Source organism: Pygocentrus nattereri, chromosome 13 (genome assembly GCF_015220715.1).
Source record: "Pygocentrus nattereri isolate fPygNat1 chromosome 13, fPygNat1.pri, whole genome shotgun sequence".
NCBI classification, from domain to species: domain Eukaryota; kingdom Metazoa; phylum Chordata; class Actinopteri; order Characiformes; family Serrasalmidae; genus Pygocentrus; species Pygocentrus nattereri.
In genome coordinates, this window is record NC_051223.1 from 20,634,035 (window position 1) to 20,649,267 (window position 15,233).

The following is a 15,233-nucleotide window of genomic DNA, read 5'->3' on the forward strand; positions in this document are numbered from 1 at the left end:
GGCATATTTGGTGCAAATCAAGGGAAAAAGGGGGAAAGCAGAGATACACAGACAGCTCCTTTGAAAGTGTGGCTCTGATACCAGAAACAGAAATCCACTCAAGCTACACGACTAATTCACATGCCTTTACAGGGAAAAAATGAGGGTTCACTGAGCTAGCGTTGGGTGCTGTCGTTAAAATGTTCCATGGAGATGAGGGTTTTCACTTCGCATCGCATCAAAATTGCAAGGGCTGTTGCTTCCGCTCCCCACTGCCATCTGCTGGTGCTCTCTCTGACCGAGCGCCACTGACAGGCCGCAGGTCAACAGCTTATTTTGGGAGAGGATGTCATAGGGTGCAGTGCTTGCTTGGTTGCTGAGAATAGTGTTTGTGTGTCTTTTTTGGACTGACTTTATATTTCAGAGATTGTGGCTTTACCATTAGATGGAAAAAAGAAGTGTTGCTCTTCCTCTATCAGCACTACGAGGCATATTGATAAAAACCCACCTGCAGCAAGAATAAATGATCAGTTTAAGCCACAGTGAGCTAGATTAAAGATGAATGTGGGTCAGTTTAGCCCATTGTAGTGGTTGCATTTAAGATCCACTATACCTCTAACTACGAGCCCTGTAACTAGGAATAAGTGGGCATATTGTGGCACAGTTAGCTAGCATAGTTTAGTACAGCCTTCAGTCTTAAAAGCTTAAACTTCAACATACAAGGTCTGTCTCAATGTAAAACCACATGTACAAGGAAGTAGTGAATAAGCCTATTGTGCAGTTGCTAGCCTTTAAAAGCCATCTGCATAAGCTCTCTACCTACAAGGCCAATCTCAATAGAAGACCAGCCCCACAACCCTGCTAGAAAAAAACAGCATATCTTGTGCTTTGGATGTTGGTAAGACCATGGGTTACCAGCTAAACCAGATCAACATAAACCTGTATAGACCAGCTTGGAATGGATGTTATTCTGTGCTGTTTTTTTTCACCAGGGAAGCAACAAATAAGGTGTAGATGGTGAGCAACGGCTAAGCTAACAAAACAGTTTTCTGTCACCCGCAGTGGCAGTTACTAGTCTTTAAAAGACACTACACCTCTACAAGACCTGCACAAGTAATAATTGAACAGCTTAGAGAGCCACAGGCTGCGTTCTCTCCTGTTTCTCAAAAGCATCTTCAAGCCACTTGTCCTTCTGGGTCATGGGGGAGCCAGAGCCTATCCCAGCAGTCATCGGGCGGAAGGCATGTAGAGATTAATTTCAAGATATTTTTTTTTTTAGCTTTTTTATTTTTGATGCTTCAAAGAAACCAAACTAGAGAAAGCATGACTCTGAACACTAACAGTAGAGAAGATCTTAACATGACAAAAGCAACGATGATCTTAATACTGTGACGCTTTTGGGAAGATGAGGCCTGGTCTATAAATTCATTCATTCTAAACTCACACAGTGCAGGCTCAGATAAAACGATATTTTATAAATATAGCAATTAGCATTAATATAAATGCTAAACATAAATTATCGTTTAATCGTTTAAAATAAGTATTAATAATCAATTATAAAAGATTAGTACAATCAACTAATAAGTTAAACATCTCTTTACTTTAATATTGATAATGTATGTGGGGGTAGGGAGCAGAACTCAGTGCAGTTAATTCTACTTTCTTTTGCACCCATTCACGATGTGAGGCATGAAAAGGCATGAACTTCACACGCAATCACAGTGGATGGAAAAAAAAAGAAAAGAAGAACAGTTTTACACAATCAACAAATCCAAAAGTCACCTCTTTATCATGGCCTGGCTTCTGACGCTTCAAACGCACTGAATACCATCAGCAATTTCTTTTATCACTACAATTAACTGTGCAATAGTGACTATGAGAACGGTCTAATCAGAAATTTTCTCTGTGTCTTTCTGCTGCCTTGTTCTTCTTCCCTTTTCTCATCTCGGTGTGTTAACGCTTCATTTCTTATGGAATAACCCACCACCACCACCCCCCTCCCTCCAGGCCACTCTATGGCCTGAACCACTTCTGTGGCATGTAGTCAGAAGCAGTCCACAGACAGCTCTGCTACAAGCCTGACCTATTTAAATCCTGCAAAAGCCTGCAGAACTGTCTTCCCCTCTATCTGGTAGGCATGCATTGGCTCTCAGTGGGTCATCACTGAATGACAGTGCATAAAATCAATCATATCCCATATCAAACAATTCATCCATCAACTGTCACTTATTAATCATATTAATTACTGATATTTTGGAAACCAGAAGTATAGAAAACATACGTATTAAATGGTATAACTATACACAAATGTGTCTATGGTACATGGTGGCAACGTAAGTCTCAATAATTAATGCAAATAAGCAGTCAGTACATGTAACATCGCTTGTGACCGACACAATTTAACTGTCTTTTTAAATAATACAGTGGAGTTTTTTACTATGACAAAATTATGAGATTGCGACTATCCCTCCATCTAAGATTTAATATGGATGAAAAAACTTCCCTCTGCAAGGTAGGAATGTGCAAAAGACCATAAGGTGAGAAAATCAACCATCAAAATCATTTGACAATGGCGGCCCAAACTTTTGCATAGAACTCTCTATTTTATTCATTTTTTCAAGTTTTATTTTCTTGCGTGTATTGAACACAGACTGTTCTTTACATTATGTGAAATGTTATTATGAATGGATCAGCAGAAAAGGTCCAAATTACTTAACTTACAAGTTACGATCAGTAGAGTTGCCATATTGGAGATGCATGTTCGTCGCTGTTGATTTTTTTGGGGCAGCAATAATATGTATAAACATGTATTTCAAAACTTTATTCTCCATCTAAACTGTTTTGTAATGGAAACTGACAATATGATGAACTACATGATCATTCAAAGAGGCTGCATATGAACATGCACAGGATAATCCTACATTGTCCTCAATGCAAAAGCTGAGCATACATGACAGATGATGTTTTTCAGTTTATTCTAGAATGGACAGTTAACACTATAGGCCTGAGCTGTTCTGTGTCTAAATGAACTCACAGTCTCTGAGGTCCCATTCACCTCTACATTCAGCATGTCCTCTCTTTAGCAGTTATTGTTCATTATGAAGCCCCCTGTGAGCAAAACAGTTGGAGCAGAAAGGAAAAAAAGAGTGGGAGTTTTGGGCTATACCAGTTCTTTATAGTGTATTGCCCCCTACAGTGCAAACAGCACAACTGCAATGCTAAGTACAGTTGTATGCAAAAGTTTGGGCACCTCTGCTGAAATGGTTTTGCTATGTGATATGTGAAATGATACGTGAAAATAACTTTAGACATCCTCTACACAGAACACACTTCTGCACAATTACTGTTCATTTGCTGAACTGAGCATAATGGTGAGAAATAAAACATGAAAAGTGATGGCACATTGCACAGTGTATGTTTCACTCAGCAAATTCAGAAATTGTGCACTAGAAGTTGCATCTTTAGGTTGTTCCCTGTAGAGAATGTGTTAACATATTCACGCTTAGCAAATCAAAACATGGTATTTGATTGGGGTGTTCAAATCTTTGCATACAACCTTAAATGTGTCACACTTTAAAGCAGGAGTACAGAACTCTGGTCCCTGGAGGGCCACAGTTTGGAGACTTTCCCGCCCCCTACTTTACAGTAAACCCCTCTTCATAAATCTTAAACTGATTTCAGCAAAAGCAATTCAAACATAATCTCCAACACATGAAATATGCACAAACACAGACTTCTTTTAAAGTATTTACATTTATTCAAGGAGGAACTGCAAGGAGGCAAATACAGTACAATATAGTGTCAACCTGGTGCATCACATTTTAGGCACTTATCATAAAAAAATAAATTTGTTTCTCACATCATAATAAACCCCAACAACCTGTATGACATGAGCATTAAACACTAAACGGCTGTTTTTTGTTTGTTTTTTTTTGCCTCAGTAATTCATAAAAATTATTTGGTTGCTGTCCTGTTGGTATTTGACAAAGTGAGGGTCATGCTTTTTGCTTGCTGATGGCATAGTGTAGTGGTAGTGTTAGGCAGGGTAACTTGAGCAGAGTAAAGGTCAGAGGTCAGTGATTGGAGAACATTATGCAGAGGTTTTAATTATGTATAAACACCTAGAATTAAATTAAAATTGGAGAAATTTGGATGCTAACGCAGTGGTAAACGGACTTCATTCAACTGTTTTCAGTTATAATAGTGATTGTCATCTCAAAAACGAAGAGTAGGAACATTTCAAAATGTTAGAGGAGTCACAATAAAAATACACCTAAATTGAATAATCACAGGCTCTGCCTTAACATGTTTCCTAGTTAAAGTGATGCACAAACTATGCATAAAAAACATAGCAATGGTTATGAGACCTTTTAAAAAAAATATGAAATACGACATTTTTTATAAACTTCAAATATTACCCTCATTATCAAGCATGTTGTAAGTAACAAATGTGGATGTGGAAGTGCTCAAACTGCTGGCTTTTAATGCACATGATATTGTGAATGCTGGCAGCAACAGTGAGGTAACGTAGAAGCTATCTTTCAGAAATTGACCATCTTACTGTGAATGGCTGGCAGGAAGATTTGCATAAGTTATTAAACCACAAAGACAGATCAGCAGGGCAGGGTGCAGATACACTCTAGTGGCGCTACTAGGTTTAGAGTCAGGTTTGCGGACAGGGACAGCCTAATACATAGCATTCTGAAGAGAGATTCTCCATTGAGAGTGAAACATAGTCCAGGACTAGGCTTAATCCCTGTCTGGGAAATCAGACCCTTGTTCAACCAAATTGCAAGTTGGGCCAAATAGTGTCTTGTAATATGTTATTACAATACACTGCACTGTTGACAGTCTACTCATATGCCAATAAAACAATTCAGTTTTGAAGACTTAAAAACTACATTAAAAATTTTGGGGATGAAGTAACCGCCACTTAACCTCTAAACCTTCTAAGCACACAGACATGCCACAACCCAATATGCTTAGCAGAGAACAAGAACAACCACTTCATAAAAACTTTGAGGCAGATCGAGGCACTCGAGTATCAGAGAGAACGAGAACAAAATGCAGGTAGTGTTTGGTTGGCCATTTGAGGTTTGGTGGCTTGCATCTGAAGATGTTCCATTTTCCTCTTCTTTATTGAAGTGTAACCACGCTCTACTGGCTTCCAACTTCATCCAGACAGAGGAAAACAGTGGAAGAAAAACAAAAATGCTGAAACCAGACAAAATATTGAGCCTGCACAATTGGCCTGCACAATTTCTGTGCTGTTTAAAACTGTGGTGACATTGATTATTGCTACTAAAATGACACTGGGTCAATTTTGATGTGTTAAAAAGAGATGCAATGGCACCAACAATCAGGACTCAAGATCAGAAAAGAAAAATAAAAAAATACAGTGTACAGATGATAACATTTTGAAGCTTCAACAGCTTCCACATAAACCTAAAGTTTCTAGATCGATTTGAAATATATCCAAGACTTAAAAGTATGCCTGCACAAAGTTTGAATGTTTGCCACACATTCTGAACATTGACATGATTCAATACTAAAAAGGGACATGTTTTAAGGTGTGATCAAAACAAATGCAAGGTAAAATAACCTCAGTGACCTCTAATAAGGGTAATGTATGCAGCCAACCTAAACAAATTAAACTTTAAATGACGCATCTTTGAACATAGTAGCTGAGCTAATATAAAGGATCTCTTTATAAACTGGACTGTTCATTTCAAGATTATGAAATTACCTGAGTAATTTGTTATCTGACTGCATTGAAAGAGGTCTATCACAGACAGCACCTTCTTTTTATACCAGTGATCTTTTTGCTTGCACCATAGACATACAGTGTGTCCAGTTTTCACAGTTCCATTATGTACATACGCAAAGGTTTTAGATTTAAATATACATGGGTTAAAACTATTTACATATAAATTGGTTTCAGGTACCAAACTCTTTCTATTACACTATACCCATTAAAAATGTCTGGAGGGATATCTATAGAAAATAATATTGACAGCTTAAGTGTATCTAACTGTTCTAGATTTTTAAAAAAGAAATAGAAATCAGAATTGTGTATCAGTCTCATTTCTACATCAGAGGACGGCTTCTGACCCAATCCAAGGGTTTTGTGGTTTCTTTAGAACAGCTTATTCCAGTCTCTTGTAGCTTCCATGAGATGCCGCTGTCCGTGACCAATCCACTCTTCCTGATTGTTGAACACTCGACCACAAAACCAACAATTAAACTTAGGCATTTGCTCTGACCCTGTGGTGGAGGACAGTCTTACTACCTCATATTTGCTTCTGCTCTTCTTTTTCAGCTTCAGTTTTAAGATGAAACGCTCTCGGACATTGCTCCCTAATGGCTGGACTCGTGTACCTGGCTTTGATAGCGCACCCTCTGCACCACGGAAGCTCCACTCAGAGAGGGCTTTGACTGTGCTCTGGGACAATGCCACCTTGACGACTTCACTTTTGTACCTGTTAACCGACTTCATAATGTTTGCCACTTCAGGAATGTCAGCATCAGGGTGGTTAAGCACCACCACTGGCTGGTTTCGACGGGGGCATTTGATTTCCTGAAGTGGGCTGAAAGGAGAGAGCCTGAGTGTTCTCTCGACATCTTTTGCTGCAGGCTCCCAGAGAGATGAAACCTCAGATGACTTGCTTGAGATTCTCCTTGTTTTCGGAGATGACTCAAAGGGTTCCTCAAACAGACCCCTTCTCCTCCTCTTTCGCTGACTTTGTGAACGGGTGTACAATGGGCTTAGCGGTGACTTCTGAATTGCTATGCTATCCTCAGCCCTGTTTTTAATGTCAATGCTTGACTGGGGTAAAATGCTTGTAAGTTTTCCTGGGATGAGTTCATGAGTGTTGGAGGTTTTCAGCCCTGCTGACAAACTTGTGAAAGAGTTATGTGAAGACATAAGAAAGTAAGGTGACTGTAGAGAACTTGCGGCCACGTAAATAGGTTTTTTGGCTGAAGTGCACGGAGCAGTAGAGAGGAACCTAGTGCCATTAGGACTTCTGACAATTTTCAGGAAAACCCTGCTTTTACCTCCTTCATTTGCATGGCTGCCCTGGCTTGCCCCTTTGCCATCTGAGCTATTTAGCAGTATCCCTGACTTAGCTGGAGAGATGTATCTGACCAAGTATGCTTGCCGACCAGTTTGCAAGGGAGCCGCTTTATCAGCCGAGTTCACAGGCATGGCCAACAGTGGGCGGGTAGTCAGCACAGTCTTAGAAGTTGAACCAATTGACTCATTACTTACTGGTACAACAGGGAGTGGTCTTTGAACTAAATAACACGTTGGTTGTGTGTTTGTTGTTTGCTCTCCTGATGGTGGCTTCACAGCACCAGATAAGAGAAGAGGCCCTTTCAGAGCAGAGGCATTGACAAAGTAGCGGCCTCCACTGCTGCTTACTGCTTGTAAGAGAGATGCATGGCCTTCGCCCTCTCTACTTGAACCTTGAGCTGACATTCCGATCCTGCCTCCATTTAGTGTAAGAGACAACCCTGTACCTTTGCTAGGCCTTTCAATTCCTGGCTTCACATATGACACATTAAGTTTGGAAGCACAGGACTTTGTAATAAGCTTGAACCCAGGACTACTTTTAAGTTGGACAGCATATGGAGTCTCCGTGGTCTGAAGGAACATCTGTTGTTTTCCCTCAGGCGTCTGCAGGATCCTAAGCGTTGTTTTGGTAGGTCTTATAGGATCTGGCACTGCAGCTGAAGATACCATCCTTTCTTTCTCAAGCTGCTGACTGATGATAGCATCCGAGTGCTTTTCAAGTATCTTTCCCAAAACAGCTGCATTGCTCAAAGTTGTGGTTCCCTTCTCAACTGCAGGAGAAACACCCTCCTCTTCCTTTTTTCCTGACTCAGATAGAGATGCTGTCCCATGCTCAGCCTCTGGGAGCACTGGAATGGGTAAATCATCATCAGTATCATCAACAGTAGCTATGCACTCATCAACCTCAATATCACTATCAGCCACTCTTTCTAGTGCTTTCTTCTCACTTGCAGGAACTGGCTCATTAGCTGCACTACCTTCTCCTCCACTTCCTACATTTTCTTCTTCTGGCAATTCAGTCCCAAGGGGCGGGGATGCAGGTAGTGTTAAGCTCCAGTCTGAAGCTAGCTTGAGTTCATCAAAATCTTCTTCACACTCACCATCTTCCAAGTCCTCTGGAGAATTTTCATCAGCTTCAAGTGAATCAGGTGAACTGCTAAAAGAATCTTTAGAGTAATTGTGAAAACTAAAGACCTCCTGACTTGGGGAATTTTGCAATAGAGTTTCAGCCCCTTTGTTACAGTCTTTGGCATCAGGGGACTCGCCTGCCTTTGTTTTATTCTGTGGGCTTCCATGTGAGACAGTTGTTCCGTTTGGAGTTACACTTGAGGATTGATTATCAACAGCTGTACTATCTGAGGCTAGCTCCTTGCTTGGAGAGGAGTTAGTAGCTAGGCTAAAATCAGATAGCGAATCCATCCGAGAGATCTTTCCATTTGCTAAATTTGAGAAGCAGACAGTTGCAGTGCTCTCTGATAATGAAGACTCAGTTTCACCAGCAACTGGAGATCGTTTCTCTTCATCTTCTGAAATGAAACGTGGGCTCCTTTTCACAGGAGCTCTGGGTGGTCTCTGGCCTATAATTCTTTCAGATGCACAAGACTGTTCAGTTGATATATCACAACTTTTATTATCCACTGAATGACCCATCTGGCCAGGGGACTTACCCAAGTCAGCACTGGGTGTGGCATCATCTGCAACGCAATTAGAAGGCAGTGCAGATGGTGGGGAACCACTTGGCGATATCAGAATTAAGTCTGTTTTTGCATCAGATATTACCTCAAGAGGTGCTGGCTCATCTGCAATTGATTCTGATTGTGACATTTCATCCATACCTGAATCTACTGAAGTGTTCGACTGGGCTTTCACCATAACCATATCTGTGGGAGTGATTTCTGCTGCAAGGGAGCAGACAACTGTCAATGTTTTTGACTGGGATTTCTCTACAGATAGATCAGTGACAGAAAGCTCATGATCCTGTTGTGATGACTTCATCCTATCTGAATGACTAACTTGGTTCATGCCAAATAAAGCCTCTTTGGTCACAGTGGACACTAAGTCTATACAAGTTGAGTCTGATGGAGGGGTTAGCAACTGGCTAGATGTTTGTAAAGTTTCACAGCCAACCTGGTTTGGAGCTATACTAGTTCTATCCACATTTGCTTCATGCTCATCTAATAAAGGTGACTGACCCCCAGTGTCTTTTTCAATGTCTTGTGCCTCTGCTCTTAACGAAGCAGTGAAATCTTTCTTTTTCTCAGAGTCTAGTCTGAAAAGAGACTTGGATCTTGGGGATAATGAGGAGCAAGGAGAGCTAACGGTCTTTTTATCATCCTCAGGAAGATCAGCAGGTGACATCTCATTTTTCATAGAGGGTTCCTGTTTTGTTGGTATGACTTTTAAAACCAGATGCTTTTTTCCATCTACCATTTTAAAGCCCATTACTTTTGTGGTGCAATTAGGAGGGATGGAAATTTTGTTTTTGACCATGAGAACAGTCAGTCCATTACTGTTGCCTGAATTCAAAATTCCAGATCCAGAACTGAGTTCAGTTTCTTGTATCTTTGGCTGTGGAGTAGTTGGTGTGACTGGGTAAGAACACTGCGGTTCACTCTTGAGTGGACTTTTACTCCACTTGCTACTCTCTTTTTTCACACCAACAGCTCTTTCAAGAAATTGCTGTGTTTCCTCCAGTGTCTTCTCTGGATTAAATAACCTGCCATTGTGGTCAAGCAGCCCTACGCCAGGAAGAGAATTCAGCTTTGACATCCACTGCGATTCCCTAGATCCTCCAGCAGGACTCTTTTTAAGCAGCAGCTTCAGTCCAGAATTATTAACTCCAGAGTCCTCTGTTGCCTTCCATCTGTTTGTTCTATCCATTTCATCTCCATGAGCCACAGTCAGATGCTTATTTAGATACTCCCTCCGTGCAGCACCATAGCCACAAAACTGACAGGTGAAAGGAAAAGTCCCAGAGAGGACTTTCCCTTGTGTGGGACTCATGGGTGGACACCTTACACATTTGTGGCTGCCCTCGTTGTGGTGATGAATGTGCTGAACAAAAGTGCCTGCATCCCTGGTGGAAAAGTCACATTTTTTACATCGAAACAGTCCATTACAGCTGTGGCACATAATGAAATGCCTAGTGAGTAAAAGTAGAGAGTACTGTACTCCATCATTGCAGATCTCACAAGTAACCAAAGTGTCGCGATGTCCAATGCGATGCCGCTGGAGAGAAGAGAACTCATTGGTGACAAAGGTGCAAAGGTCACAAGGATATGTTGGAAGTGTTCCCTTGTGAGCTCCTTGAAAATGTTTCAGCAAGTCATTGGGGCTGTAAGTGGTATCACCTTTGCATTCAGAGCAGCAGAAACTCAGTATTTTCCCAGAGAAAATAGCACCTTGCTGCATTTTACATGGTGATTTCTCTGCGGCCTTGCTTTCTGTTTGAGAATTATCAGATTCCCCAGATTGGGTTTCTTCTTGGTCACCATGGTCATTATATGCTGCATCTGATGACTGATTTGCAAGCTCTGTTGAAGGAGGCCATGTATGGACGATGGAGGCATCGTTATCAACATTCCTACTCTGGTCATTGCTTTCTGGTGGGTCATCTGGAGTGGCCTCCATGTTTCACGATAAAACTTCCTGCAAAAGATAAAAAAAAAGAATCAGATCGTGAACTCTTTATTTCTTCTTATAGGATTAGGAAAATATATTTGAACTAAACTGTAGTTAATGGATATTCTGAGTCTCCTCCTCTTAAAACTTATTCAGGCTAATTTTAAGCTCAATTATAAATAGCATCACTGTCAACTCACCAACAGTGGTCATAAAGTCAAATACAGTTAAAACACTTTGAGGCCAAAACAATACTATACTACAAATACACCTGAATTTACCAATTTAGACCAAAGAGTAATAATTAGGTCTTAAACGGGAATTCCATCAATATCTCAAAATTTCTGCATCATCCAATTGTTGTGATGTAAATAAGGTCATTCAGATGGGTTTGATTTTATTTACTATCCAAATAAACAGTGAATCTAAACAACACCCAGCATGTACCTCTCTACCAAGAACGGGTTTTAAAATACATACAAATATATTTAACCCTGTGTTTATTTTAAGCTCTCACCAGCTAAACTGCTCTGAGGCTATTAAAAACGCTGTTTAGCTCAAAAGTGATCCTTTTCAAATTTCAGTCAAGAAAGCAGAGCTTATGAAACAGCAAATACAAATACAGAATAGCACAGCATGGGTTAACACAATGGATGAATTTGTAGACACTCTTGTAGATTATGAGCAACATAGGCAGAACATATAAACATCTAAATGTCTCGTAATGCCATTTAAGCCTAACTGAGCACCTTTGCTTTTGTGACTCCAAATGTTAGTGACTATGCTGGGCTTGTTTCTTTAATCAAACAGAGGAAAATATTCCTAAAAAGAGGTGAAGAAGAGGGTGCAGGCACGATGGAGTGGGTGGACATGGGTGTCAGGGCTGATGTGTGACAGAAGGATAGCAGCAAGAGTGAAAGGGAAGGTTTACAAGACAGTAGTGTGTCCTGCTATGATGTATGGTTTGGAAACTGTGGCTCTGTCTAAAAGACAGGAGGCTGAGCTGGAGGTGGCGGAGATGAAGATGCTGAGATTTTCGTTGGGAGTGACAAGGATGGACAAGATTAGAAATGAGCAGATCAGAGGGACAGTGAAGGTGGAGCAGTTTGGAGGCCAGGTTGAGATGGTTTGGACATGTGTTGAGGAGGAATAGTGGATATACTGGGCAAAGAATGTTGGAGATGGAGCTGCCGGGCAGAAGGAGAAGAGGTAGACCTCAGAGAAGGTTTATGGATGTAGTGAAGGGGGACATGGAGATGGTTGGTAGCTGACATCTGACTGTTTGAATAGCTCCAGATATAGCATACTCATTTAACATGAAGTTCAAACAAAACTTATGTAACAAAGTAACTGTAAACAAACCTTTGAGAAATTTAATTGCAAACAGGATAATAATATTAATAATAATACCTTGTGATGGTAGAAACAAGTGAGACAATCTCAAATGTTTAGATTATTCTGAAACCCTCGTGTTCAAAACAAACGTTTCCAAACAGCTTGAAACATGTTCTTTGGGTCATATCAGATAAAGTTTGCCCTAATCAGAATTACTTGCAGCCCTTATGTTTCTTGATACAATAATATTAACTATATGTTCCTTAATCCAGCATGTACTTCCATGATATACATTTTACATGTAATCAAGTTTGCTCAAGCTTGTTCAACTTTCTAGGACTTATTCTCAGTAGAATGTCATGAGTAATTAAGCTTCGTAGAATCAATTGGTTTTAAGTCAGTATCATCAAAACATGTGGAACAAAAACATGTACAGAACATAGAAGTAGACCTAAATAACATCAACAGTGTCATCAGGTCATACTGCACATTTAAACAAACACTCGTGATAACTTTAGAGCTCTCATGACGCGCTCTTTTTCTGTTGCGTTATAAATGCAGGGCACCCCTTTCCTTCACAGAGGTGCACTTTCGCCCCTCCCTAAAAGCCCAAACTCACTCTCAGCCAGGCTGTGGCATGTTTAATTCAGCGAGAGCCAAGATTTAGGAAAGAGAGCCTTTGGTCAGCAAGAAAGGTAAAGCTAATTTAGCTGTTTGGAAACACTTTGGATTCAAGGAGATTGACGAGGAAGAACAACAAATACTGTGCAAAATTTGTTAGACAGGTGGTTTCTGTAATACAGCAATAAGGTAGTATGACTAATTGTTTAAGGATCTGAAATTCAATCTGTTCATTTCAGTTTAATAAATGCATGATGTTTGCAAAGTCAATGGGTAATCGTGATTTCAATACTAAAATAATCATGATTATGTTTTATGATTATTTTCAATGTGAATCTGAAAACAACACATTTTTGTAATGTACCCTGATATAATAATAATAATCATAAAATCATTAGACATTTTGTAGGCTAAATTAATTAAATGTAGATTAAAGATTACAAGAAAACATGAATTCTGTCTTATTAAACACTATGGTATAATGCATTGTACTTAATGTGACCAGAAACAAAGTAACAAGCTGCCTTTGAGTGACGCACACATGCATAGTGCTAAGGCTGGGGCAAACTGCCTCCCTTGACAGGAATGAGCAGAAATTAATTATTAGGCTCCTGTATATTTGCCACAGTACAACAACTGACAAGTCCCACAACCTGCAAAAGTGGTGTTTCTGAGATCTGACATCGCCAAACATGAGCCTAAACGCATTTTAACGGCCATCAAAATAAATAGCAGGTCCTAAGCGACAAATCTCCCTATGAGGCACTGCACACAGACAGAGAAACAGAGTGGACTTGGTGCTGATGCAAGTTCAGTCGATGGAACTTGACACGAATCCAAAAAGAGTATGAATACTCCAGAGGCACATCCTTGCATATTAATGGAGAAACTTTAAACACGCGTGTTTTCTGTAGGCTTCCAGCTTGAAACGTGTCAGGTCCGGCTGTGTTTATAGCTTATACAAGCCCATGTAGGCCAATGTGAGACACACCACCCAATGTTAGCTCATGCATTTCTCTGCATATCAAGTTTGGGCGACTCTTCGTCTATAGTTGGCGTGATGTGCGTTACCATCACTCGCTTTAAGTGAAAGCAGCACCCGCAACGTGTTCAGCGTGTTCGAGGGAATGCCTTCGGTCTGGAAGTGCTCACGGTTTAGCCATAAACTACTAGCTAGGCTATTTCATTTGGCATAACTATAAGTAAGTTTGAGCAGCGCGGAGCTGCACAATGCACAGAAAGACCGAGGAAGTGTCGTGACGGTGGGGCAAAGCGAACGGCTTAGCCTCGCATTCACGCACGCACGGCCGGTATCGGGAGCAGGACAGAGTTGGGACATTTTCGGAGGTCACTTAAAGTGATTCTCCGATAACCCCGTCACTGAGCCTCATCTATAGAAAATAAAGCGAGTCGCCCCCACCCACGCAGACATCAACCGATTAGAGCCACACAGAGGTCGTTAAAAGAGTTGGTACTTTAAACAAGTGTTCTATACAACTATGGGAAACAGTGAACCCAGTAACTACTCGTAAATGCTCCATAAAGGCTTGTTTTTGGATTCATTTACCTTTCTTTTCTCTTTAGACTGGCAGATCAGTGACGGCGGCCATGACAGTTCCATCCGGGTAACCCAGGACTCTCGCTGAGCGGGAGTAGTGAAGCAGGAACTCAGGGCGGATGAATATGGAGCGCCACCTGAAAGGCTCCTCAGCGTCTCCCTCACAGCTCTTCACTCGCCCTCCGTGGCCCAGAGACAAGCTTAGAATCCCGCTTAGTCTGCTGGTGGGTGTAAGTGGCGCTGTAAGGAGCACTCTGGTTTAAAAGGCGCCCGTGTGTTTTGTTCAGCGTCTGTAGCCCCGCTGTAAGCCGCAGCCCACAGCTGGAAACGTGGAAGAACCGCTCCGCTTAGACTTCACAGACGCCATGTCTGCTCGCAGAGCACAGCGCGCCATTTTACACGGCTGTCGACCGTGTAACGGTGTTTTGTTGTAGCCAGACAACATTTATGTAACAACATTTGTCCTTCACAGCCTGCAACACGTGTTATATATGAACCTCAGTTGAGATGTGGCTCCCCAGAAGCACCCAGGTACATGACCTGTGCTGTATACATTAACCCATCATGGAGGCGGTGGTTGATTTAAACCACCCTGCATGTTTTCAGGCGCTGCTTGTTGTATGAGGAGGCTAGAAAGTGCTTGGTTTATTCATGCATCGACGTGCTTCCACAGACGAAGTGATTTGTGACCAGCGCATGTTTTTCACATGGAGTGCAGCTGATACGGTCGCAGATGGTTAAAGGAGAATTCCAGCTATTCCGTTTCTCAAAATGTGCGCATTGGTAAAAAACCAAAGATTCTGAATGGTTGGAGGTGGTTAATTGTGGAGACTGATGTCTTTAGAGTGGTGGTGATGGGAAACATGGTTATGATTGTCTAGAACACTATAGCCATTTATTTGCTATCCAAAAAACCAAAACTAACAAACAAAAAAAACAGGAGTGAACCTACTTGTGTCTCCTCGGTGTTTATAAGCAACCTTGATAAATAGTGGGAAATCTAGAAACAAATAACTTTTATTTAGGACTGCTTTGCCTAGTCTC

The 15,233-nt window shown here is 41.1% G+C and overlaps 1 protein-coding gene across 1 annotated transcript; it reads right to left on the minus strand.

The window, feature by feature from the left end:
• Positions 1-3,713: 3,713 nt before the first annotated feature.
• On the minus strand, positions 3,714-14,566 carry si:ch211-214e3.5 (zinc finger protein 518A). Its single transcript, XM_017695961.2, has 2 exons — positions 14,199-14,566; positions 3,714-10,702 (listed from the first exon to the last, which is right to left on the minus strand). Exon 2 carries the CDS (start codon positions 10,682-10,684, stop codon positions 6,116-6,118), a length of 4,569 nt encoding a protein of 1,522 aa, XP_017551450.1. The 5' UTR covers positions 10,685-10,702; positions 14,199-14,566; the 3' UTR covers positions 3,714-6,115.
• Positions 14,567-15,233: the final 667 nt, after the last annotated feature.

Excerpts from the sequence above, each read along its gene's own strand:
- si:ch211-214e3.5 (XM_017695961.2), bottom strand. The coding sequence starts at position 10,684 with ATGGAGGCCACTCCAGATGACCCACCAGAAAGCAATGACCAGAGTAGG.